The following is a 27,902-nucleotide window of genomic DNA, read 5'->3' as shown; positions in this document are numbered from 1 at the left end:
CAGCATTCCCTTCTTCACTGTGCAGAAAGGCATTGAGGAAAGCAAATGTATCCTCAATATTTGGCATTATGAATGATTCATTTTTTCCATTCAACTAGTTATTTCTGATACACTTATGCAAGTGCACACTGTCAAACAGAAGAAAGAGAAATTTGGATGGAGCAATTGGATTTGTAACATAGGGCTGTAAAGTTCCACCACACATAAGCTGATACATTTTCCTATTAATGCTATGGTTATCTGTTACCAGGCATATTACATCATTTCCAAGCTCATACATGATCTTTAATATGTCAATTGTCATTTTCAGTAGTGTATCAGAATTAACATTTTTTTACAAGAAAGAGAGCTATTACTTCTTTATAATCAGAATGTAAAGATGATGCCATGAAAACCTGCATTGTATCTGCTGTTGTAGTTTCTGAAGTATTCTCAGCAACACCAATTATCTTTCCTGCCTTATAAGAGAATTTTGAGTTAACATAAACTGAAATTACCATGTCATTTTCTTGAAGAAATTTATTTTTTTCCCTCAAGAAAGCTATCTGTGATGGACTAATACAAGGTTTGTTTGTACCAATTTTGCATAGGAACTGCCTTAAATAGACAGGATGAGGTAATGTTAACACATTTATTTTTCTTAAGTGATGGTAGGCACCAGGAAATGAAAAGTAAATGGTTGCTGCCCACGTCAAAAGCTCAGGAGAATATCTACTTTGCTTTGTTATTGTAAGTTTTAATTGCTCCAAAAAATTCTATTTTAGGGGCTATTTCTTCATCAAAATCACTACCAGCTTTTATTGCTTGTTTGAGAACATTGACTAAAATTATAATGTTGTCAGTGGTACCAAAGAACTATTGTGAAACCATTTAGGTGACTCCCCAGATTGTCAAATTTCGTCCATTTGTCACATTTCAAGTTCTCTTGCTCCCCAGACTGTAATATCCTATCAAGGTTTCTGTAGGCAAACACACATTTTTGTGAAACTCTTTTACTTCCAAGGAACTTGATATCTTGAAGCACACAGAAACTAATGACACATCACGGACTGAATCATCCTTTAATTTAATATTAGATACGTAGTAATCCTTTACTAAAAATGTAAATGGATAAACATTCCTTTACTGCACTTTGCTTTTAAAATGCTGGAAGTCAGGTAGGTTGTCATTTTCGCACCAATTACTCAAACTATATTCATCACATTCCAGTAGCTATTGAACACGATCTTCAGGATTCTTCCTTTCCTTAGGAACTGGTACTGGGTGATAAGAAGGTTGGAGTCTAGTGAAGCAGGGGATACAAACCGTCGGTTTTGACCAATGATGTCATACATTAGTCATAGATAGTAATGTCTTCACTTCGAGGTATAGATAATAAAACAGTACTGTGTTCCAGATAAGCGGTATCATTGTACATTAAAATAATTGAATGTGATTCTAAAAGTGATTGCTTTGTATTGCTGAAAATATTCTTCATGTGATTTAACTAAATTAATTGGTTGTTTCTTATTCGTTCGGTACCTAATTTCTTTTGTAGTGATACTGAGGTAATTTGGACTATTAGTTTCTTATTGTAGAACAATTTTAGTGTTTTATTTTCGTATGTAGGAATGGATTTGTCTGTTGCAATGAACCTTGATGATTTACGACAAGCTATGGGCGAAGACATGTTGACTACAACTAGTTTCTTGCAAATGTATTTTCTTATTGCTGAATACGTTCGATGTCGTGAGTGCGGCGAACATATGCGCTTCACCACTGTATCGCCATACTTCACGACCTGTTTGTATAGAGGTGCAGCAGAGATAGGTTGTGGCGATCCATTAGGAGGGGAATGTGGATCAGGAAATCTAAGCTCACCCTGAGAGACATTATGAAAATCACTTGCTGTTGGTGTTTAAGGTATCCTATATGACTCTGTGTGCATGAATGTCGTGTGACTATGGTAGTAGACTGGTACTCTTTTCGTAGAGAAGTTTGTGGGGAATACATGAAATATAGGGGGCCGTTTGGGGGGCCGGGTGTTATGGTCGAAACTGACGAATCACATTTTGGCAAAAGTAAGTACAACAGGGGGGAATCTCCGGTGGGATTATGGGTTTGGGGGGCAGTCGTTTCAGGTCAGCATTGTGACAATGTAGTGTTCAAAGTAGTATTGAATAGAAGTAAGGAAGTTCAGGTTAGCTTAATTGACGATCACATTGAAGAGGTTTCTATTGTTATTTCAGATGGATTTTCTTCATATAGTGATTTAGGGGATAGGAGTTATCAACATCTTGTTGTAAATCACAACACTGAGTTTAGATCAATATCCACAGAGGCTTGCACAAATAGTGGTGGTGGTTGTTGGGATGTGTAAGGGGGACTAAACAGCGAAGGTCATCAGTCCCCGCACAAATAGTATAGAGGGTTATTGGTCAGCAGTGAAATCTCTTGTAGGGAAAGGGAAACGTCAGATTTCGACACTACAAAGCCACTTAAACGAGTATTTGTGGAGACACAGTATTCTGCGGACATATTGCCCATTCAAATGTTCTATTAAACATGATGGCAAAATGTACCATCCCAAATATCTCAGCTAATTTCACAATTGGGGGGAGGGGGGGCACGGGGGAAGTATGAATGTGTGTGTGTGTGTGTGTGTGTGTGTGTGGTGTGTGTGTGTGAGAAAGAGAGAGAGAGAGAGAGTTTTCGTAATGTTGTGTTTGTTGTGAATGTAGGTACGTGATTTTCGTTAATGTCTTTCTAGGCAAACTTCGGTTGTTCCACGATATTTCCGTCTGGTAAGTTCACTTTTCCATTTGCTTCTTTTACTGTATTTCACTATTTTTACGTATTTCATTGTTTTATTACTCCAATATGTGTATTTTTGTGTAGTGAAGTACGCTATAGAGATTTCTCAGTTGTCGATCTTCTTTCGTTTCCCAGATCTAGTATCAGTACAATATTTTCGGATCTGTACTTGCTATATTAAAGGCGAAATCCCCCACACAACTAAAATTTGTATCCCATCCTTCACTTCACCTTTACACTGACACTATATATGTCAATTGGAGAGCAAGAAACAAATGTTGCACATAGCTATATAGCTCAAGTACAGAATGGGATACTATTAGCGTCTAAGGCGACAAAAAAAATTTACCCCATAGTGAAGTACGGGATACAAATTGTATATGTGTCGCCTTATTGCCTCTTCGTGTAGTTCAACTGCGATACAGGTTACAAATGTAACGTGCGTCTATTTCCACCTTTTTGTTAGCAGTGTACATATACAGAGATCAACAGAAGTATGGTATAAAAATATTATGTACGTAGCCCCTTCTGTCATGAATAGTACTGATATGTATGCAAGAATAGACTGTTAGTGATAGTGGAGAGGCCGGCCACTGTGACCGAGTGGTTCTAGGCACTTCAGCCCGGAACCGTGTTGCTGCTACGGTCGCAGGTTCGAATCCTGCTTCAGGCATGGATGTGTGTGATGTCCTTATGTAGGTTAGGTTTAAGTAGTTCTAAGTCTAGGGGACTGCTGACCTCAGATGTTAAGTCCCATAGTGCCTAGAGCCTTTTTTTATAGTGGGGATGAAATAAACAACACATCTACAATTTGTATCCTGTGTTCCATTTAGGGTTTACTGAAGCAGAGGATACATCGTTCAAATAGACAACAGGACAGTAATGCTAGTGAAAACGAAGAAATCGATGAACGCTAAACTTGTATCCCGCACTGCACTTAAGTAATAGAGTTCAAATGAGCTTCAGGATACAGCTCATATATATGTGACATAATGTATTCCTTGCTACTAATATATTTCATTAATTTTTTCATTTTATTTTCCAGAAAAATAATAAGATACAAACACGGGAGATCGTTAACATGAAAATACTACTGGCCTTTATAAATGTCAACTATAGTTTTCGTCTCTCGCATTCCTTTTTTTCTGAACATTCTTATCAGCTCTTTCATCTGCGTAATAAATGCTCTCTGGCCAATTCTGACGTCATTGGTCAAAGCCGACAGGTTGTATCCCTGCTTCACTAGACCCGAAGGTTGATTAGAAAATATAGTTGAAATTGCATCATTTGTTATTTTTGGTATTTTTCGTGGCACATGTTTGGGTTCACTACTTTCCACGGGAAAAATGTCTTCCCTAACCACAAACTTAGGTTCAAAATACTTAACGCATACCACAGTTTTATCGTTCACTTCAAAATTATCTCTATGAATTAGTTTAATCTATACTACTGGCCATTAAAATTGCTACACAATGAAGATGATGTGCTACAGACACGAAATTTAACCAACAGGAAGAAGATGTAGTGATATGCAAATGATTAGCTTTTCCGAGCATTCATACAAGGTTGGCGCTGGTGGCGACACCTACAACGTGCTGGAAAGTTTCCAACCGATTTCTCATACACAAACAGCAGTTGACCGGCGTTGCCTGGTGAAACGTTGTTGTGGTGCCTCGTGTAAGGAGGAGAAATGTGTACCATCACGTTTCCGACTTTGATAAAGGTCGGATTGTAGCCTTTCGCGATTGCGGTTTATCGTATCGTGACATTGCTGCTCGCGTTGGTCGAGATCCAATGAATGACTTTTAGCAGAATATGGAATCGGTCGGTTCAGGAGGGTAATACGGAACGCAGTGCTGGATCCCAACAGCCTTGTATCACTAGCAGTCGAGATGACAGGCCTCTTATCTGCATGGCTGTAACGGATCGTGCAGCCACGTCTCGATCCCTGAGTCAACAGATGGGGACGTTTGCAAGACAACAACCATCTGCACGAACAGTTCGACGACGTTTGGAGCAGCATGGACTATCAGCTCGGACACCATGGCTGCGGTTACCCTTGACGCTGCATCACAGACAGGATTGCCTGCGATGGTGTACTCAACGACGAACCTGGGTGCACCAATGGCAAAACATCATTTTTTCCGATGAATCCGGGTTCTGTTTACAGCATCATGATGGTCGCATCCGTTTGGCGACATCGCAGTGAACGCACATTGGAAGCGTGTATTCGTCATCGCCATACTGGCGTATCAGCCGGCGTGATGGTATGGGGTGCCATTGGTTACACGTCTCGGTCACCTCTTGTTCACATTGACAGCACTTTGAACAGTTGCTGTTACATTTCAGATTTTTTACGACCCGTGGCTCTACCCTTCATTCGATCCCTGTGAAACCCTACATTTCAGCAGGATAATCCACGACCGCATATTGCTGGTCCTGTACGGGCCTTTCTGGATACAGAAAATATTCGACTGCTGCCCTGACCAGCACATTCTCCACATCTCTCACCAACTGAAAACGTCTGGTCAATGGTGGCCAAGCAACTGGTTCAGTACAATACGCCAGTCACTACTCTTGATGAACTGTGGTATAGTGTTGAAGCTGCATGGTAGCTGTACCTGTACACGCCTTCGAAGCTCTGTTTGACTCAATGCCCAGGCGTATCAAGGCCGTTATTACGGCCAGAGGTGGTTGTTCTGGGTACTGATTTGCGTGAAAATGTAATAACATATCAGTTCTAGTATAATATATTTGTCTAATGAATACCCGTTTATCATCTGCATTTCTTCTTGGTCTAGTAATTTTAATGGACAGTGTTGTACTTTTCCTCAATGCTGTATCTCTTGGAAACTTAAATATTGAATCATCGTATGTTATGCCGTAATTGGATTTACATCCTGGTACACAACAGCTACGACCCATCGCAAGACCAGTTTACACTTTAATTTATTCCAGTTTACACTTTAATTTATTCCGATCTTACCAGAGACTCTAGAAAATAAATACTAGCGTAGCACTTGTGACGACATTCACAGCATATAGCATAAATAATTGGTAGTAATAAATGCTTTCGCTAATAATCTTTCGAACGTTACGTACACACACACACACACACACACACACACACGTTACGGAAATACATGCACGGCTTGTTTGTTTCCCCCACGATTGCCGCCATATTGTCAACTATCGATATCTGCCGTAAGGTCTGATTTATTGTAGGTGGTCTTAACAAGAGATCTGGAGTAACTAGGAGTAACTTCGAGATGTCTGGCGACAGATTGGCCATACTAATGCTCGCAGTTTAGTTCTGTAATATCAGGAAGCACAATTAGTAAAATTATATAGAAACTTGTGAAGCAATTATATCTACCTGGGAAGGAGCTTTTCAGGCAATTAGCGTACAACATTTTTTTAAACGCTTTACGTTAATTTTGTGAAACTGACATGCATTTCGCAGACCTCTTACTAATCATTGCAGGACTACGACGTATTTTTCGAATTTCGAACATTTTTCAAAACTACTACGCAACAAAATATATTCTGTACGTTCCAGTTAATGAAATAAACAATGCGGTAGAGAATCCTCCGTTAACCATCATATATTAGCGTATGCAATGATTATCCTTGCATAAGCCTATTACAATTCTTGTCTGTTAAGGCTCCTTAAAAGTGGAATCTGTGGTATGAAATACACTAAGGCGAATTTTAAAAAATGAACAGCTCACACTAACGTTCCTGGAGCGCTGTCAACATCTGACTGTAGAATATTGTCAAACCATCCATATTTCACCTCACACATTCAGTATGTACTGACAACACAGAATATTTTGGGGTTCATCAATATAGCTCATCAGTATTTCTAGTATTGACAATGCGTCAATACCCACCATCAGACGGTCAATATATTTACAGTTTGATAGTATTTTGGAACGTTTGAGCACCCGTTTAGGTCCTATAAAAAATAGCCTCCTTGAATTTGTCATTGGAAATGCGTCGTGGAAGGTTTTGACGTTTCGTCCCCTTCCGTTGCGGCAAGGGTGAATAGACCTTAATTATTTTATTTATTTTCTCACATCGTTGTTTGACAAAGGCTTTGATACTAGGCTCAGTTTCATTTTCGTGGTTTGAGCAAATTCTTGAATTTTCTATTTGACAATTTACAGTTCTGTGGCTGTCAAAAAAAGTTCCGTACAGTTGAGTAGAGATATCTCCAGAGCACGTTGTTTGAATACATTCAGTGAAGACTGAAGAGATTATGTTTTGGTATGCTTTGAAAATTTGACAATCCCCGAGTTATGTGAAGCAACGTGACACGAATGGGAAAAGCAGCGTTAGGACAATACAAAGAGTTAACATGCAGGGAATAGCGTTTGCTGTAATTGTGGCCATTGGCCTAGCAGCAGTTGCGTATTTTGCATCAGTGCAGCGTCCTTTGACTCACGGTCCAGCTGACTCCAGTGATTATGAACCAAGAAATTCGTGGTTAGTAATTCCTTTTTCGTTGTCATGAATTACAACTGTGTGTTTTGGAGTGAACAACTGTCATTCGCGTGCTTAGTTTCATTGTAATTGTACTACCATGTTAGACTGCGGTGTGAATCATGCGAAATGTATCGTTTGCCTGGTTTCAACCATAGAAATAAATTTTGTAAAACATTAGAATCTGTGTTGTATGTATAACAGTTGCTTTGTTAGATTTCACAGGACAGTTTCCCTTACTCAGTCTCATTTTTTGTTTCTTCTGTTGGATGAAAAGAGTGATATTCTAATCTCCTTCATTATTACGTCCATAAGTTTGGGTTTTTTGAAACTATTGGAAATTTCGAACTAGGATGGTAAGTAATCTAATTAAGAGGTTGAGTAGTTTGCGAATGATTGTTTTTCACTTGACGCAGATTTAGTTCCTGATTTATTTGCTTTACAGTTGACGGCTTACTGAGTAATTTGATTCGTAGAAATCGTTAGCTGCGAAGTTTCTGAATTAAAATTGCCAAAGGTCAAAGTATGGCTGACTCAAATTTACGCTTTGGTTACGGGAATATAAGTAAGCTCTAAGTTTTCTATTAGTTTGGCCTCTGACAATCCATTCACTGTTGACTTTTATTATGTAATATGATTTTACCTACTCAGTCAATACATTAAAACTTAATCAGAAGCATCCACCTTTAATATATATTTGACTTACATCCGTTACAAGTGTCGTACCGAATTAAAATTTATTCTCACACGCTGCCTGTTCAGTAATGATGAAATAAACATACTGCCGTAAGTACAGTTGTCCCAGTGACTAAATGAAAGTAGTTCTTTTTTTCTGTGCAACTCACCCTGCGCTCTCTGGTGTGTGTGTGTGTGTGTGTGTGTGTGTGTGTGTGGAGGGGGGGGGGGCGGTAATGTGTTATATATATTTTACTAGGCTTACGCTGCTCATTCTAGCAGTTGAACAAATCTTTCATTATGTTCTTTCAATATTCATGTAGGACACCCCAGAGGGAATCAACTGGCTGTGCACAGCAGCGCAAGAAAAAGAAGAAAAATACAGTCTGTCCGATATGTTTAGAGAAAATTGTACCAGGCCCCAAAGTAAAGGAACTACAATGTGATCATTGGCTCCATAATGACTGTGCAATGAGATGGTTCAACGAGGTGAGATCATAAATTAAGAGCATTCAGTCCAGTGTCAGTCAGTATTTGCTTACATTTGACAGCAAATAGATCAGTTTTAGGAATCATTACCATCCAACCATCTCTAATGTAAATGAAATTTTAAACGAATGTTGAGATCAAGATAAAGAAAAAAAAATTAAATCAACATTTTAGGTAGATTTTAGTATAGGGCTGCAAAATGCCATAAGAGTTACATGACGTTTTTGGCCAAACTTCAAGATGGCTTGAAATTGAAAGTAGTAGTACTGTAAATGTGAAATATTTGGGTTGGTCACACAGCTTTTTGTATTTGTTAACAGTTTGAGGCCATATCTTTCACTGTTTTAGTGCTATGTGAGCCCATATTTGGCAACAACTTTGTGACTGCTTTAATTTTTGAACAAACAAGGTATAAATAGTGCTCCATTAAGTTTCGGGAATGCAGCCGCATGAATTCTGCTTCTTCTAATATTTCGGCTGTATACCTTTCAGCCATCTTCAGAGAGAGCCGTACGGCTCTGTCTGAAGATGGCTGAAAAGTATACAGCCGAAATATTAGAAGAAGAAGAAGCAGAATTCATGCGGCTGCATTCCCGAAACTTAATGGAGCAGTCTTTGCGCCGCGAAAACCTGAAGATTCACAAGGTATAAATAGTACCCTTTAATTGTTCTCTGTGAGAAGTTACTTATTAGCAATTCTACTAAAATATAGCAGTTGTTTGAGTATTCTAGAAACAGCGTGTCTGAGAATGACTGCTTGGATAAGTAGTACTTTTTTCATTAAATTTGTATAAATCTAGTATAGACAAGTGGTAGCTTGAGCTCCTTTTTGAATCACAACCAAGTAATTAGCCATTTTTGAGGCAGTGAATGCACTTGTTAGTGTATGAGTATATTAAGTCACTGGGAAATACGGAAGCGTCCGATCCCGCCCGTCTGCTTTGACCCATGACGTCACAAATATGGCGGAAACAAAAACAAACACACACACGCACTTTCCAGAAGAAGCCTAATGACACTAACGGGACAAGCGCGGGAAATAGGTGTGTTGGGTGGGGGGCAAACTAAATATAAACAAATTTAGACGCCTTGCGTAGCTACAACGTGTAAGTGAAGACAGCCATGCATGAATACCCTACCCACCCACCTCCCCAGGGGTCGTAACGCCTGCAACACATAGAAGATAAAGATGCTTCAGTAGCTGATTAGTGTTTTTTGTCTTTTAAAAAAAAAAAAAAATGTCATGGGATAGAACGAACAGATCAGAAAGATAAATATAATAAACTAAAAGAGAAATTGGAGGAAACAGATAATTAAAATAAGTAATAAGTGTTTTTAAATTAAAAAAAAAAAACTCACGAGATAGAACGAACAGATCAGAAAAGTAAATAAAATAAGATAAAACAGAACTGGAGACAGCCACACTCAAACCAAACTCCGCGCCGTCATGACGTCGCACACAACACCGTTACGTCACGGGTCAAAGCCGACGCGTGGGATCGGACACTTCTGTCAACCCAGTCACTGTGTTGAGAAACGTATGTGTGGGTCATAGCAGTTTATTGCCATCTTTATAGTAAAGTCTTCAATAAAAATGAAACTGTTTTGTTCCCCAAGACAGCGAAGCATTGTTGTAAAAGGGTGGCTAATTAAGATTAGTGTAGGATAGGTGATCTAAATGCTGGTGCTGATACCAAATAGCTCAGTTTGTTGTTTGACTAAAGAGAATGCTATCAGGACTTTTTTGGTAATTTTAAGAAAGACTGTAGTCTGAGTGAATTCCAACATGATCAAACGAGACTTCTGCAGCTACACTCCAGTTATGCCTAGGAGCAGTTTTTGTAATCTGCTTTGATTGCTAATCCTTTTGCAAAAACAGATCATGAATTTGAAAGGGGCTTGATAGCTGAAAGCTCACAGAAAGTGTGCCCAGTATGCCAGAATGAGATTCACAAGAATCTTTCTGTAGGCTACTGTTGCATTTCTCAAAGGTCTCAGATGCTGATGGTGATGAACAAATTGAAATTGCAGTAATGGTCATTTCAGGTTTGTCATCCTCCAAAATGTCAGTTTGAAAATATTTAGCCTTATGAAATTTAAAGTGCAAGATTTGGCAAGTAGAAAATAAAATTTATAGTCAGATCACAATTTCTGATGTGCTTAAGACATATACATTATACTGCAAATTAGTGATTAAAACAATGCTGATACTGTGTTGATTATCATTACCTGCTGAGGGAGTTGAAACAAACAAAAAAAAAAAAAAAAAAAAATGGGAGTAAATTCAAATGCTCAGATTTGTAAGTGTTAACACCCTCCAAAACATTAGCTCATTCTGTGACTTGATTCTGAATTTACAGTTTCAAACATAATTGATTTCTACATTAGGGCATGTGTCAAATTGAGGAATGTGTTTTTCAGAGCTCTTCATTGCTTTAATTGTAGAGTTGTTGTGAGCTAAGATGTGCTCTGACTTATCAAACTGCTGTGACTCCAGCCACTTTTTCATCTTTGGAAGCAGGTGATAATCACTTTTTTTTTTTTTTTTTTTTTGGGGGGGGGGTGTTTTCTAGAACTTAGTAGCCCCTGTCTTTTGTTCTGGGTGACTCTTCAGGGTGTGTCTTAAAGTAAATCTCAGAGTTTAAATCAACTAGTAGTAGGCCATGTTAGCTTTCTACCCCAGACAACAGTTGTCAACAGTTCTCATCCATAAAATGTTTGACTTGTGTGGCAAATAGTGTGGCCCCACTCACCCATTATGGCCTCTTATTTGTGATAACCCAGCTTATCAGTCACAGGTTTGCACAACACTGTACATGATATCTAGGGGAAAGTGACTGATAATTCTGTGATGGTGAACTGACGATTTTGTCTGATTCTGTGACTAACCTTGGCAATAGATGGTGGTTGTCTGATCTTGTGCTTAACCCTGGTAGCAGATGATAGTCCACTTCTTTCTTCATCATGGACATTTGTCTGACCTTCACTAAAGAAACAGTACCATTTTCTTACACCTCTATCACTGTTAAAATTTCTCCCCATACACTGCACAGGGTTCACTGTGCATGTTTCTTACACACAGAAAACAGGTTACAACAGGTAATTCACAGGCAGTGTGATTTTTGATAAGTATACATTCTAATTTACAGTTAGAGCACAAACAAGAGTTCAATAACATTTCTACACCACTGCCAAACTCGTGCTGAGCTGTGACACACAGCTGAAATCCCTCCTCTACCCCTGCTGTGCACACAAGGCTGTTTTGGAAATTATCTTAATGAACAGCAATATTTTTAGATTTCTTACACATTAATGCAGTTTAACTTATAGTTCCCAAAAGTTTGATGCTAGTATTTGCAAGCTCATTTTTTAACCTTATCCAGAGGATCTCCCTAAACAACAGCATTTTCTAGTACAGACACCTGCTTTTTCTAATGAAGATGATCATTCACATCTTCTGATGTTCGTAATTGCAATACAAAGTGTGCACAATGATTGTGGCATTTTATAAATTATGGTACATTTATTGTAGACTGAAAATTCCAATAAATTGTAAAAAGATTGGTTTGTATCGCTAGCCATATTTAATTTGTCTCATTCCCTCATGCAGTGATTAAATACACGCTGTTGGTTTCCTCTTTACACTCATTAAATTCTTATAAAGAGGGAGTGAGAAATTGTACTATCATATAGGAATTTTAAGCTCAGTTCCCATGCTTGCAGGAAAATAATAATTAAGAATGGGCCCTCTTTTTGCAAGCACACAAATTATTGTTTTATCACCGAAACATGGGTCACCACAGTTGTGACACCTTTAGTGGGCTGTTTTCTCTTTTTATTTCACGGTGTGTGTGTGTGTGTTGTGGCAGACAACCAGAATCAACCACAGTTCTAAATTAGTACACAATTTCATCAGTGTAGTATTTGGCTAGTCCTGAGCTGTGACAAGTTTGTTGTTATATACATATGTGTTTTTATGAAACATGTCCAAGTTACAGGAACATAGCAAGATGCCCTATTTAGAAACAAGCAGGAGAAAACGTACAGCTCAGCTACACAGAAACACGTATGCTATGGAAAAAAAAAAACTTTGTCACAGCTCAGGATTAGCCAAAAACAACACAATGATGACGTGATGTGCTAATTTAGACCTGCACAGCAAAAATCAAACAATGGAAACTCGAAGTAGGAATATCAACAATGTAGGAAAAGATAGTGCTATTTACCATAAAGAAGAAACATAAAGTTGCAGACAGGCACAATTAAGACACTCACATATAGCTTCTGGCCACAGACTTTGTAAGTAAAGACACACACACACACACACACACACACACACACACAAAGCACATGCACACCTCACCCACACGACTGCCAATTCCAGCATCTTGGCCCGAGACACTGGAGTTAGAGGTTTTATATGCGTGAAGTGTGCTTGCCTTCTTCTTCTTCTCCTCCTCCTTCTTCTTGTGTGTGTGTGTGTGTGTGTGTGTGTACTGATGTAGGCTGTGGCTGAAAGCTGTATGAGAGTGTCTTTTAATGGTGTCTGTTTGCAACTTTACATGTCTTCTTTAAGGCAACTTGACATGTGCTCTTTACGGTATGTAGCAACCTATCTTTTCCTATATTGTTGTCAATTTAGACCAGTGACTGATTTTGGATCACAGCTATAAGACATAGGCAATGTAAGATAAGAGGAAAATAACATAAAAACTCAGAGTACAGAACAATAGTATACTGGCAAAAAGACTAACCCATCCTTAATTCATTATCAAAAAATTAGAAGTCTCGCTATATACCCTCTTATTACTATTTGGTTGGATGCCAGCAAGATTTATCAATATTAAGTAGGAGTAGTTGCACAGTGGCCCAAGATTGTTGTCAGGGTGCATAGGTTTTTTACTTGGAATGTTATGTAAATCTGATTGTCCACAAAACATTAAATTATCTGAATGTAAAATACTCTTTAAAAAGAGATTATTTTGATATAAAGAATAATTCATCTTCAGTAAGAGGCTATTGTGATCATAAACTGGTTTCAAATTTTAAGTAATACAAAAAGTCCAGAATTCATGAAAATGCTGTCTAGTAAAAATCTAGTTTCCACTAATCCTCTCTTTCCCCTGGGGACTCACAGTTCTTCTGTGAGTGTGTGCTTGATTGCTCAGTGCACATGGGACCCTGAACTATTGTGGGACATTCTTCCTTCCTGAGTAATCTGGCCCCTTCAATCCCACAAACCAACCAACCAACCAACCAACCAATCTTCCTTCCTGGGCTGCATTTCTTTTCCCGTGCCCCTCCCCCCTGTCCTTGCCTCTCCCACTCAGCCCCCTCCTTCCGCTCTCTGTATTCTTACTTATGTTGACCTGGTTAGCCACCTTTTCTGTATTCCTTCTGATTTTGTTCCCCTTGCGTTTCCTTTTACGTCCTTCCTTTTTTGCATTTTTGGTCTCCCTATGAGTTGTGATCTCCACCTCTAAATTTTCTCTTCATTGTGTGAGCAGTTTGGGAAAAACTCCCTCCCTAGGATCTAAGGCATGGATTCTTTTCTCCCTTCCTTCCCCACCGTAATCCCTTTACGCCCTGCTAGGTCACCAGCACGTGTAGCCAGTCTGTGTGGTGTGGCTGTATGTACCCATCGAGCTGAGCCGCTAATGACAGAGCTCACATTTCTGGTACCTGAGCTATCGCCTCCCCATGTATGTCTAGGAGTGGTTGCTTGTCATTCCAGAGCATCAGAACTCCCGGTGATGGAAGCCATTTTAGATGACCCTTGCTGTGGCTGGGTGGTGCCCATAGGGAGAACCTTTGACCGGAGTTGGTGGTATCAGGGTAGATGATTTGTGTATGAAACAGGTCAAACAAGAAAAATCAAGCTGTTTTTTTACAGCCGTTTCCTTTGTCCATAGTGAATGGTTGAATGCTGCTTCTTATGACCTATGGCCTTCTCTTTGCTGGCTACACTTTGGGAGGAGGGTGACCAGGCTCGCTGGCTGTGGTTAAAAACTTTCCCTACTACCTCATCTGTACTAGGACAGATGGGGTACATTCACCATCACCAGGCTGTTATTTGTTGCGGAAAATATTGAAGTTCGGCGAAGTGGAATCTCTCAGTAAGATGCGATTGTGTTCCCTGTTGATCAAAAAGATTTCTGCTGTCCAGTCTGCAGCTCTTTTTGCTTGCGATCATCTTGGCGACATTCCAGCGTCCATTACACATCACCAGTTGTTGAATATTCTGCTGTCCAGTCTGCAGCTCTCTTTGCTTGTGATCATCTTGGCGACATTCCAGTGTCCATTACACATCACCAGTTGTTTTTCATAGGGGCCTCACCCTTCAAACTAAAAGTCTGGGCCAATCTGGAATGCCAGAGTGTTTATTTTGTTTAGTGTGTGCAGAAAGGTCATAAGGACAATCTCACTGATACTGACGCCTTTATTCTGGCTTTTGACGGAGATACCCTCCCAGAGGTGGTCAGGCTTGTGCGTTATTGATGTGGCGTGAAGCCATACGTCCCGCCACCCATGATACTTGCGTTTCAGCCATGTGTCTTCCCGATGTGTGGTGACTGTGGACACCCACTCCATGAGGGGAGCCTCTGTGTTCTGCCACAGGTGTTAATTATCATGATTGTCGCTCTCCATGCTCACCAGATTGCCCAGCGTGTAAGAAAGGAAAGGATATACAAGAGTATAAGTCCCTGAATTGTTTATCTTACACTGAGGCACATCAGAAATTTGATAAACTTCATCCTTTATCAATGACATACTTTTGTCTCTGTTACATCCTTTCCCCTTCCTCCCTCTTTCTAAACCCAGTCCTGTCCCCCTCTCTCTTCCTCACCCCTGTGATTCCCACATGCTCCCCTCCGGGTGCCACTCCCTCTCCCTGACTGAAGAAGTGCCCCCCTCCTTGAGCATCTGCCAGTGATGGGGCTCACTCCCGCGACCCCTCCCCCAGGTGTGTCTCAGGCCAGAGGACTGCTACCACAACTTGGCCATGGGACAAACATTTGTGTGCCCCATTTCTTGCGATCATGACCTGTGCCTTATTGATGGTTCCTCTATTCATTTTAGTGCCACATATGGCACTTTCTCTGCCATTGATCTTTCGCTCTCTTTCCCCTCCTCCTCTTCCTTCCTTACACTGGCCACTTCCCAGTGATTCTCTCGTTCCCTTCCTGCCTCCCAATGGCCATGTTGCCCTACTGTGCTTTTCATCATGCTGATTGGCCGCTATATACCTCCCAGGTCTTGTTTTCACCTTCTTTGTCAGGTTGTATTGATGAAGTCGCCCATGATCTGTCCAATAAGATAATTCACACTGCTGCCAATGCCATTCCCCACTTGACACGACCAGTTCACCACTGGGCAGTTCCGTGGTGGAGCACAGCTGTTGCCACCTCTATCCATGATCGTTGTCATGCCTTGCAACGTCTTAAGCGGCATCTGTCCTCCACTTGTCTTCTTACATTTAAACATCTTTGTGCCAAAGCCCATTACCTAGTCAGACAGAGTGAATGGGTGTGTTTTGAACTCTTTGTCTTCTCTCTAGGTTCTTCTGTCCCTTTGTTACACATGTGGGCTACAGTCTACACCCTCCAAGGTTGTCAGCTGCAGTCTTCCATTCTGGGCCTTGGCATTCCAGGTGGCCTTTGTACAGATCCATCAGTTCTCATGGAACTCCTAATGATCCATTTTGCGACAGTGTCGTTGTCAGCCTCCTATCTAGCTGCCTTCCTCCTCCTGAAACAGCAGGCTGAAGCTTCCCGCTTATGTTTCACCCCTTATCAAGCGGAATCCTACACAGTGAATCTTATATTTTGTGGGAGTTTCTTGTGGTCCTGTCTTCTTCCCATAATTCAGCTCCTCGTCCTGTATTCTACGCATAACCAATTGCTTCAACACCTCAGTCTTCCATGACAGTACTCCTCCAGGTATTTAACCGTATTTGGCTCCAAGGCTTTTTTGCCTCCCATTGGAAAGATGTTGTTGTGGTTTCTGTCCTTAAGCCTGGCAAGGATCCGTCATCCCTTGGTAGTTACTAGCCAATCAACGTGACCAGTGATCCCTGCAAGTTTCTAGAATGGATGGTGGATTGTCTCAATTTGGTCCATGAATCTAGGCACCTTCAATCTCTTTACTAGTGCAGCTTTCAGGACGGATGGTCTCCGATCATTTTCTTCAAATGGAAACCGGAGTTCAGCATGCCTTTTCTCAGCGTCGTCATCTTGTCGCACTTTTCTTTGATCTTCGTAAGCCCAACTACACAGCTTGGTGCTATCACATCCTCCTCACACTTCGTGAGTGGGGACGATCTCATGATCGTTATTCACCAGTTCTTGTCCCACCAGTCACTGACAGTCCATGTTGTCACTATTCTCAGCTCTCCGCAGACCCAGGAGATTGGTGCTCTCCAGGGCTCCACGTTAAGTGTCCATCTTCTTCTCATTGCTGGTAATGGCCTTAGGGCATCTGCTGGATCGTTGGTCGCCTCTGCTCTGTATGTGGAATATTTCTTTATTTAGGCTAGTTCCCACTCGGTGACATTTGCAGAACGATAGCAGTAGGGTGCCATGTGGCATGTTTCCAACTGGACACACTCGCATGGTTCTCAATTCTTTCCCCTTAAGTCGAGGGTGGTGCATTTCTGTCGCCGTACTATGGTCCCTCCTGATCTGGAGTTGCAGGGCTCCGCTCACAGTGATCCATATTTTGCTGGACTGCCCCTGCCTTTTGGTCCTTCACACTAGATATGCCCACCCACCTGCCTTGTCTCGGGCGTTAGCAGATGAACCTCACATGTTTACGTACATCTGTCCTAGGTTTTCGTCACAAAAGTGGTTGGTGCTCTCAGGTTAAGTCCATGAATTTTCCTCTGGAATTTGAGTCCCTCAGTTAGCGTACGTGTCGATCGTTGAGGCCTTGACCTAGTCTCCACACCGGCCAGTTTTTCCCTGCCTTTTCCCCACATTTATTGTTGTGCTGTTTTGTTTCTCCATTTTTTGTATCTTCCTTCTCCTGGTGTTGCCCCTGTTGTATTCGGATAGTGGTATGGTGCAGGTGGCGGTGCTCAACTGTGCCTATTGTTTCTGGGGCACCCCTGCTCTCCCCGTTTCCACCCATCCCCCTCCTGTTTTTTCCACTTTCTGCTGCCCTGACGCCCCTTTTCCCCTCTTTGCTTTGCACGTAATCCCTTGACCTTGACTGAACTGTGCTTGTGTTGTTCTTCCATTGATTTCTACCATCCCATATTATTAGGCCAATGACCTCGCTATTTCGTTCTCCTATTGCTTCCCAGTAGGGAAAAGTTGCTGATTTTTCTAAAAACTTCAAAAATGTCTATTTTCGGCCCAGTTTTGCAAAAGTCTTTCACAAACTCTTTTAAACCATTTTCATTAGAGGGACCATATTTTGAATCACCTAAAAGCTAGCTGTAGTTTTGCAGTGCGAGCATGTAAGGCCGTAAAAAACAAAAAAAAGTAGGTGCATTGAAAATAGGCCCATATTCTGCTAGTACGCAAATTAAATCTATCACCTTTTATGATGATCTACAATTGTTTAGTATTGTCAGAGTCTGAAATACTGCAAAGAAGTAGCTTTTTTTCTCCTTTTTTTCCCCTTCTACAGCATTCAGCTCTGCAAAATTCTTTTTATAAAAAATGATACGGAACAAGGAACCCGATAAAAAAGAATAAGGGTCATTCCATGCCAAGTGGTCTAGAGGCTCCCACATGACCCTCATGGATTTTGATGAAATTTTGTATGAACATTCACACATGTTCTCAATGAACACTGGTAAAGTTTCAGTTTCAGAAATTCAATACTTTCGGAGATACAGTCACTTGTTTAAGATCATAGCACAGCTTTCTATAGTGCATCCTTGAATTTTCAGCAACTTTGAGATATCTCTATGTATTTGCATGAAAGAAACGAAACTTGGCCATCTTATACAACTTTTAGAGCTCTTTAAAGTAAAATATTAAGAAAAGGATTTCTGAGCAATTTTGATATAGATAATTTGAAGCAAAGTTGGGCGAAAAAATAGCTGTTTTAAAAAAAATGCGAACTTTAGTTTTTTATATCTCCAAAAGTAATTGTGGGATGTACATGAAACTTTGTACACCATAGCTCACCAACACAAGGTCTTAGAATATAAAATTTCATTCTCCTATTGCTTTCCATTATTTCACAAATCTAAGGTGAAGCTGACAATTTTTCAAAAAGTGCTAAAAATGGGTATTTTTAGTCAAATTTTTCAAAAAAGTGTTTTCTCCAAACTCTTCTAAACTATCTAGAAAAGTGGATTTGGTTTTGCAATGCAAGCATATAAGGCCCTAAAAAGTAGCATCATCAAAGAGGCGCACTGGAAGTTTGAACACATTTTTCTGGCACTCAAATTATACCTGAAATCTTTTTTTTTTTTTATACATGTTTATTAATCACACACACACACACACACACACACACACACACACACACACTATTAGTTGCCTGTTTAATGAACAACACCAGCTTACTGATGGAAAAGAAGTGTATAAATGAGTTGCTATGGTCCATGGTGGCTAAACCACTGCTAGTTTCATTTCACCTGAGAAAACCAGCATTCCCATTGCCATAAGGGCCACGCCCGATAGATTAGCAACAACAGCCACGGGTGTGTTTCTTTACCACAGGATCCCAAGCCTGATAAGGGTTTCTTTACACAGGTTCCCAAGCCTGATAGTAAAATTATTTAAGTACCCTGTGTAAAATTAGAAGGCACTCTTGGGTTCCTTATATTGTTTCCTCTAACCTGTTTCAATTTTTGATATGCTACATTAATTTTCTGATGAATATCAAGAGGAATGGTGTATTGCTGGCTAGACGAATTTACTGATGGAGCTGGAATAACTGCAATAATATGGTGTTATGGAACCCAGCACTTGTCACTTCTTGGTGGCCAATAAAATAAATTTGCTGGACCATTTGGGTGCATAAAGTTTATTAATGCATCCCTTTGCTCTGTGGAGGTCTCACAGATATTCCCAATCCACCACATGTTTTCATAGATGCATGCAACATATTGTCCTGGTTGGAGAGCAGACATTAATATGCCTCCTTCATTACTGTGACCCATCTTAGCTAGAAAAGATGAACAATCATTTGAAACTCTGCTGACCTGAATTGTTGTTTCATCAATAGGTAAAAAGTGATGATTTTTTTTCTCTAGTGCCTGCTACAGTTTGTCCAAGTTTATACCTCTCTTCTTGTGACACAATATTTTTTTCAGTTTCATCTTTACTGACGAAAACAAATTTAATTCCATTAATGTTTTCAGAGCAGAAGTGAAATAGATCTAGGGGAGTAAGAATTTGTCCATTAAGTGGTCGTTGCAAGCTTGCTCTTGCTGCTAACCGCTTTGTTGTACCTCCAATCCCATCACAAGGTGATCTTTATTTCCAGGGCACACCCTACTATACTCATCATCTCCAAAAAAATTTCGCACTCTACTAGCAACTTCCGCTGGTAATTTCCTGCTTTGCCTATTTTCTGGAAGTGCCAGAATGCCCTTCTGTGCCTTAAACTTGCGAGCATTCTTAACTATTCTTTCGGACACGCCGAACTGAGCTGCTGTTTGTCTGACTGTCCAACTTACAGGTGCCAAGGTTAAAATTTGCATCTGTTCTTTATTAATTGCATTCTGCATCTTGGCTTTCAGTTCAGTCAGCAAATGTGCATAGTCGGCACAGTTTCCACGTTCCTTAATTTCACTAGCATCTTCAATTTGTCGGTTTACTCCCATTGCATTTACAATTCTGTTTTTAATCACATTTTGAATTTTCTTCTTCACATATTGGGGCTTATCTCTGTACCTTACTGTTCTCTTCAGGGGTGAAATACCGATAGACAATAAGCTATTATTTAATTCTTCTTTTGGTATAAAGTCCTCATCAGAATGTGATGATGAGGCTTATAATGCTTTGTCCAAGTGTTTATTTAAGGTAGTCCTGCAAGCCGGACAAATTTTCTGACCTGGCTTTACGTTATTAACAAACTGCTTCTTCAACATATCAGAAGCCATATTAGCTGTTTCAGTATCAAGAGTGCGAATTCCTGCCTTAACATTATGATTCACCTTCCCAAAGGGATTGAAGCATTTTTTGTAACCTCTCATATTGTGTCAATAACAGGGCTTCATGGTGTAGGCAAACTTGAGAGGTATTGTCCAGCTTTGCTTCAGAACGTAGGACTAACAACTCTTTCCTCATCACTAAAATCCGAAACCATTTTAAAGCAGCTTTTTTGGCAAAGAAAGTGACATGACACTTTGTTCCACTATCTCCTTGCCCAATTGAGCAGGAAGGTATGCTGTTCCCTTCTGCATCCATCTTTAATCAGTAACTAAATAATGTATTTGGCCTCAAGTGCAAATTATAATCTGCTTAAATTTCAGACGAATTGCTAATGAATGAAATTATACACAATGTATGGAAAAATCTAATAAGAGATATATGCTATAAAAGACACAATCAAAAAAAATTTTTGTAAATTAGATTACAAACTTTGATGGTCTTACGAATCACTTAACAAGCCACACTGTCAAGAGAACCCACTCACTATGCTGCAAACACACCACTGAAATACTGATTGTTCAAACAATGCTCACAATAATGAAACAATCTGATTGTTACAGTAATTGTTGCCATTATATTTTCTATAAACAGTGAATCTTGTGAATTTTCTCTGTGAAACTAGTGGTTATGTATTTACCAAGGTGGTAGGCTACATTTAAGTGTGATTAAATACAAAATTAAAACTCTTATATGTTTAACCAAACAATTTCACATGTTTCCCTAATAACTTTAAGACAAAAATTCACAGGTTACAACACCTAGGTATTAAAATCTCTGCAATATTGATTGGAAAATTTACATAACTTGATGAATGATTCAAGCAAACAGATTCTTTTTTGGAAAAGTGTTTTATACAATTGAATCCGAAGATTAGGTCTTCATTTTACACTTGTAAATATTTACAATTTTGAGAAGTACAAAAAATATGATTTTTTTTGAACACTTACGATAAAAGCAGGAGGGCTACTTCTCATAGTTTTCAAGTTTTTTTTAAAGTGTCATTGTCTATTTACCGCATCTTTTTATTTCAATTATTCAAGGCACTAATAAACATTTATTAGGCATAATAAAAGGTTTCAGGTATAATTTGAGTGCCAGAAAAATGTGTTCAAACTTCCAGTGTGCCTCTTTTATGATGCTGCTTTTTAGGGCCTTATATGCTTGCATTGCAAAACCAAATCCACTTTTCTAGATAGTTTAGAATATGCTCTTCCTAATGACCATAGTTTAGAAGAGTTTGGAGGAAACACTTTTTTGAAAAATTTGACTAAAAATACCCATTTTTAGCACTTTTTGAAAAATCGTCAGCTTCACCCTAAATTTGTGAAATAATGGAAAGCAATAGGAGAATGAAATTTTATATTCTAATACCTTGTGTTGGTGAGTTATGGTGTGCAGAGTTTCATGTACATCCCACAGTTAACTTTTGGAGATATAAAAAACTGAAGTTCGCATTTTTTAAAACAGCTATTTTTTCGCCCAACTTTGCTTCAAATTATCTATATGAAAATTGCTCAGAAATCCTTTTCTTAATATTTTACTTTAAAGAGCTCTAAAAGTTGTATAAGATGGCCAAGTTTTGTTTCTTTCGTGCAAATACTTAGGGATATCTCATCTCAAAGTTGCTGAAAATTCAAGGATGTGCTGTTGGAAGCTGTGCTAGGGTTTCAAACAAGTGACTATATCTATGCAAGTATTGAATTTCTGAAACTGAAGCTTTACCAGTGTTCATTGAGAACATGTGTGAATGTTCATACAAAATTTCATCAAAATCCATGTTGGTCATGTGGGAACATTTCTTTTTTTGTGGCTCTAACAGTTTGAGGCAATCACATTTGAATTGTTTAATTTTTTTAGCCTGTCTTATCAAAATTCCTTTCTGAGCAATCCCGTCAGTGACATGATGCAGCTGACATATATGTTTTACTCATGATATTCTACAGTAAATTAATGAAACCTGTAAAAAGAAATTCAAATAGCTTGAAGTAAAGATAAGAGGCCTCTTCTAGCTTACAGAAAGTTATCATCAGAGTTGGGATCCTGTGTAAAGAAACCCTTATCAGGTTTGGGAAATTGTGACAGAGGAACCCACCAGTGGCTGCTGTTGCACAGCTATTGGGTGTGGCCCCTATAGTGGTTTTCTCATTTTCAAAGGAACCAGCAGTGGTTAAACCACCATGGACTGTAGCAACACTTTCATACAATTTTTCATCAGTAAACTAATGTTTCACATAAACCCCAGACTATGCTGACACAAGATATGCTATATCTAAAACCAGAATTAAACTAGCACATGAATAAAAAGGCATACTAATAATTTTCTACAGTGTAAATTCATTCCAAAAAATAAAATGTCAGGCAGACTGCTATGAACTTCACCAAAGTATACATAATATGACTGTGATGTAAAATGTAAAGGCTATTTATATTGTGTGCGCTCCACCTGTTGTGCAACAGTTTTATTACTGTGATCTGCACACCTTGGTAATGCACAGTTAAATTGTGAAGTTCATGACAAGTGTGAAATTGTAATTATATCAGAAAAACTGACTGAAATGTCACAATGAGTCATGACAAGAAACTTTGTTTTTGAATTTTTTAGAGTTATTTGGACTTTCTCACTTTCTAGTCATCAAGACTTGATACTACCGTCCCCAGAGTCTGCTAAACAATTTTATAATGTAATAAAAGATGTCAGATTTGAATAACAGTGGAAAATGGACCAGTTTTCAATGCACATCCTCATGGTCGTTGCTTTCCAGGGTCTTATATGCTCGCATTGCAAACCCTCTCTAGTTTTTAGGCGGTTTAGAACATGGTCATTCTAGTGAAAATGGTGTAAGGGTTTGCAGAAGACGCCTTTTTGTAAAAGTGGGCAAAAAATGGTCATTTTTAGCATTTTTGGAAAAATCGTCAACTTTGCCTTCAATTTGTGAAGTGTTGCAAAGCAACAGGAGAATGAAATTTTATATTTTAAGATCTCATATGGGTAAGTTGTTATGTGCAAAGTTTCACACTTATCCTGCAATTACTTCCGGAGATGTAAAAAATGAACTTCACATTTTTTCCGAGTGTTAATGTTTTCAGCTAACTTTGCTTCAAATTATCCGTATGGAAACTGCTCAGGAACTCTTTTCTTGTTATTTCACTTAAGAGGGGACAAAAAATCGTAAAAGTTACTAAGTTTTATTTCTTTAAAGAAAATATTGCCAGAGATATTATACTTCAAATTTGTCGAAAATTCATATGTGCACTGTTGGTAACTGCACTACGGTCAAACAAGTGACTATATCTCTGAAAGTATTGAATTAGTGATTATGAAACTTTGCCAGTGTTCACTGGGAACATGTGTGAAAGTTAATACAAAATTTCATCAAAATCCGTTAAGGTTATGTGGAATCTGCTAGACCACTTGGCATGGAATGACTCTGCATCAGTGCAGAAAGGTATGACTTAGAACCCACTTTCCCTGCCACAATATGGGAGGAAATCGGATTGAAAACAAAATTTGAGAAATGCTCCTTTAGTACCAAATTTGTACCCAAATGGATAGCAAGTCCATTTTGACCACAAAACTGTTCTTCTTTGGTGAATATATTGAGGAAAAATTCAAGGGAATGAAACTGATTAGCAAAATGCAGAGTGGCTCCATCTGGATTAAAACTGCAATCTCTACTCATTTACAGGCATTTATCTCCTTTGAGACATTTAGTGATATTCCCATCACCATAACCCCTCAGAAGTGTCCCAACATGCTCAAGGGTGTAATTTTCTATCACAACCTCACATTGCAAACAAATGGAGAACTGCATGCAAACTTGGAACAATGAGGTGTCTCTTTCACTGTATTCGGAAGGGGCTATAAGATAAGAGGAGAAAATAACTTTTATTTTACCGTACAACGTGAACGTAATGGTTACTATTGTGATATACGAGGTGCTATCAAAAATTGTCGGTACTGGTGCTGCCATCTGTTGAAAACCTTAACTTTGGACTAATGGTCACCATCACCCTTGAAGTAGTTCCCATCCGCACATATACACCAATCCCAGATTAGATTAGATTAGTTTTCGTTCCATAGATCCGTGTGCCGAGGAGATCCTCGTGGATGTGGAACATATCAAATTTTTTTTTAGTTGAAATAACAATACTAATAGTATGAATATATACAATACATCATTTGTTTCTATTACAAAAATTTGTCAATGGAGTAGAAGGAGTTGGCCACTAGTAAGTCTTTCAGGCTCCTTTTAAACTGATCTTTATTTGTAACTAAATTTTTTATGTTTACTGGCAAATTATTGAAGATGGGTGTTCCTGAGTAGTGGACCCCTTTTTGAACTAAAGTAAGTGCTTTTAAGTCCTTGTGCAGATCATTTTTGTTCCTGGTATTGTATGTATGAACTGAGCTGTTTGTTGGAAAAAGAGATATATTATTTAGAACAAATTTCATTAATTAGTAAATATACTGAGAAGCAGTAGTTAGTATAGCCAGTTCTTTGAACAGGTTTCTACAGGACGTCCGTGAGTTTACTCCACAAATAATACGTATTACACGCTTTTGGACTCTGAAAACTTCTGTTTGACTTGAAGAGTTACCCCAAAATATTATACCATATGACATTATGGAATGAAAGTAGGCAAAGTATGCAAGCTTTTTCATTTTTATGTCGCCTATGTCTGCTAACACTCGAATTGCAAATACAGATTTGTTAAGGCGTTTCTGCAGTTCTGTGGTGTGCTCTTCCCAACTGAATTTATTATCAAGTTGTAACCCCAGGAATTGAAGACTGTCAACCTCTTCTATCTGCTCCTCTTTGTATTTTATGCATATGCTGGGTGGAAACCTCTTACAGGTTCTGAATTGCATATAGTGAGTCTTTTCGAAGTTTAATGTCAGTGAGTTGGCTTTAAACCATTTATTAATATCCATGAAAATATCATTAGCAGATCTTTCTAGAACTACCCTTGACATACTATTTATTGCAATACTTGTGTCATCTGCAAACAAAACGAACTCTGCTTCTGGCAGTGTAACTGATGAGAGATCATTAATGTACATAAGAAAAAGCAATGGCCCTAAAATGGATCCCTGTGGGACACCACATGTAATTTCTTCCCATTCTGATGATGACTGATGACTTAATTCACTAGTCCCTTGCACTGACACCCTTTGTTTCCTGTTAGTGAGGTATGACTTGAGCCATTTTGCAGCACTGCCCGTGACACCACAGAATTCTAATTTACTTAAAAGGATGTTGTGGTTCACACAATCAAATGCCTTTGACAAATCACAGAAAATACCTGCTGCTTGTAATTTGTTATTTAATGAATTAAGTACATTTTCACTGTAGGTGTAAATAGCCTTCTCGATATCAGAACCCTTCAGAAATTCTTTATCCCCTTTCTTGAATAGAGGCTTAACATCTGCATATTTTAGCCAGTCAGGAAATGTCCCAGTTATAATTGACTGGTTACACAAGTAACGTAGAATTGTGTTAAACTCACAAGAACATGCCTTAATTAACTTTGTTGATATTTCATCGTACCCACTAGAATGCTTTGTTTTTAAAGATTTTATTATGGACGTTATTTCTTTTGGTGAAGTGAGTGATATATTCATGTACTTGAAGCTATTTGTGAAGGCTAGTTTCAGATAATCAAGGGCATTATTTACTGATCCTGAAAGTCCCATTCTATCAATAACGGATATAAAGTACTTGTTAAATAGAATTGCCACACTATGCCCATCAGTTACTAATTTGTCGTCTACCCTTACTGCTATTTGCTCCTGTTCCTTTCTGGTTCTACCAGTCTGCTCTTTCACTACATCCCATATTGTTTTTATTTTGTTCCCTGACATTGCTATCTTCTTCTTATAGTGCATTTGTTTAGATGTCTGAATTACTTTTTTTTTTAATGTTTTACAGTATTCCTTGTATTTAGCTAAATCATCAGCATTGGAGCTATTCTTGGTCGACAGATACATTTTCCTTTTTGTCTTACAGGAAATCTTTATTCCTTGTGTAATCCATGGTTTTATTATAGACTTCTGTTTAATTTGAGTAACTTTTAGAGGAAAACAGTTTTCAAACATGGTACTGACATTGTTCATGAATGTGTTATATTTTTCATTCATGTCATGAGCACTATAAACATCTTTCCAGTTCATATCTTTGAGCAGTTTTCTAAAACACTCAATTTTTGGTTGATTGACTACTCTCCTGTACTCAGATTTAGCAGTCTTGATAATCTGCTTAGAATTTACGTCTAAAACAAGGAGCTGCATGTCATGATCTGATAGTCCATTTATAACAGGTTTCATGATATGATTTTGTTCCTTTGATTTGTCTATAAAAATGTTATCAATGGCTGTCCTTGAGGATTTAGTGATCCTAGTTGTAAAGTTTACAGTGTGAGTTAGACTGAAAGACAACATTACTAACTGCAGTGAATGTTTACTGGAAGATTGCATTAGAAAATCTGTATTAAAGTCACCAGCATCAAAATTTCTTTGTTTCTTCCTGTTAAATAACCCAAAAGAGCTTCTAGATGATTTATGAATAGATTATAATTTCCTGCAGGTGCTTGGTAAATAGTTATTATTATATAGGATCTGTTATGGAACTACTTCTGTTGCACATGCTTCTAGATGCTGCTCTAAACAGAATTTATTAATGTCAATGTTCTTGAATTTATGGCAGTTTTTGATAAATGTGGCAACTCCTCCTCCATCCATATCCACTCTGCAGAAGTAGGAAGCTAGCTTAAATCCCGAAATGTCTAACATGTCTATATCAGTGGTCACTAGGTGTTCAGAGAGGCAGATTATGTCAATTTGGTTAGATGAATTCATTTCATCGATACAAATGAGTAGTTCATCAACTTTATTTCTAAGTCCCGGAATGTTCTGCTGTAATAAAGATAACTGATACTGCATACTAATGGGATTGTAACTGCTTTGGCGAAGATGAACTGCCAGTTTCTGATTACTTTCTGTTAGACACTGTGTAAATGGAGGCTGTATGATAAAATCTGACTCCTGTTCATCTGTTTTCTCAAACTGAGTGTGTCTGCCAATCTCTCTTAAAACTCATTTTCTTTCCCCCTTCCCTATTCTAAAAAAGGCATCCCTCTGATACCTGTGACCACTGGTGTTTTACCACTTGTGCCAGTGTCCCCCCTTAAGTTTTCTGCAATCAACCCAGACAGTTTTCCCTTCCCTTTCCTATTGAGATGAAGGCCATGCCTAGTGTAGTCCCACCTATCGATAGCATCCACAGGAATCAAACCAATATGGGACCCTATATCCGTCCTAAGCAGCCACTCCAACTCCAAGTT

At 38.8% G+C, this 27,902-nt stretch overlaps 1 protein-coding gene across 1 annotated transcript in view; it reads left to right on the top strand.

Annotated features, from left to right (window-relative positions):
* The first annotated feature begins 7,017 nt into the window (after nucleotides 1–7,017).
* The window catches only part of LOC126256149 (uncharacterized), a 68,784-nt gene continuing 47,899 nt past the window's right edge, over nucleotides 7,018–27,902 (top strand). Inside the window, exons 1-2 of the mRNA XM_049955458.1 lie at nucleotides 7,018–7,281; nucleotides 8,277–8,442. Of these exons, the coding sequence (XP_049811415.1) occupies nucleotides 7,154–7,281; nucleotides 8,277–8,442 (294 nt within the window). The 5' untranslated portion in view covers nucleotides 7,018–7,153. The remainder of the gene's footprint in view (nucleotides 7,282–8,276; nucleotides 8,443–27,902) is intronic.

Source organism: Schistocerca nitens, chromosome 1, assembly GCF_023898315.1.
Source record: "Schistocerca nitens isolate TAMUIC-IGC-003100 chromosome 1, iqSchNite1.1, whole genome shotgun sequence".
NCBI classification, from domain to species: domain Eukaryota; kingdom Metazoa; phylum Arthropoda; class Insecta; order Orthoptera; family Acrididae; genus Schistocerca; species Schistocerca nitens.
This window is presented reverse-complemented; position numbering and strand designations above follow the sequence as displayed.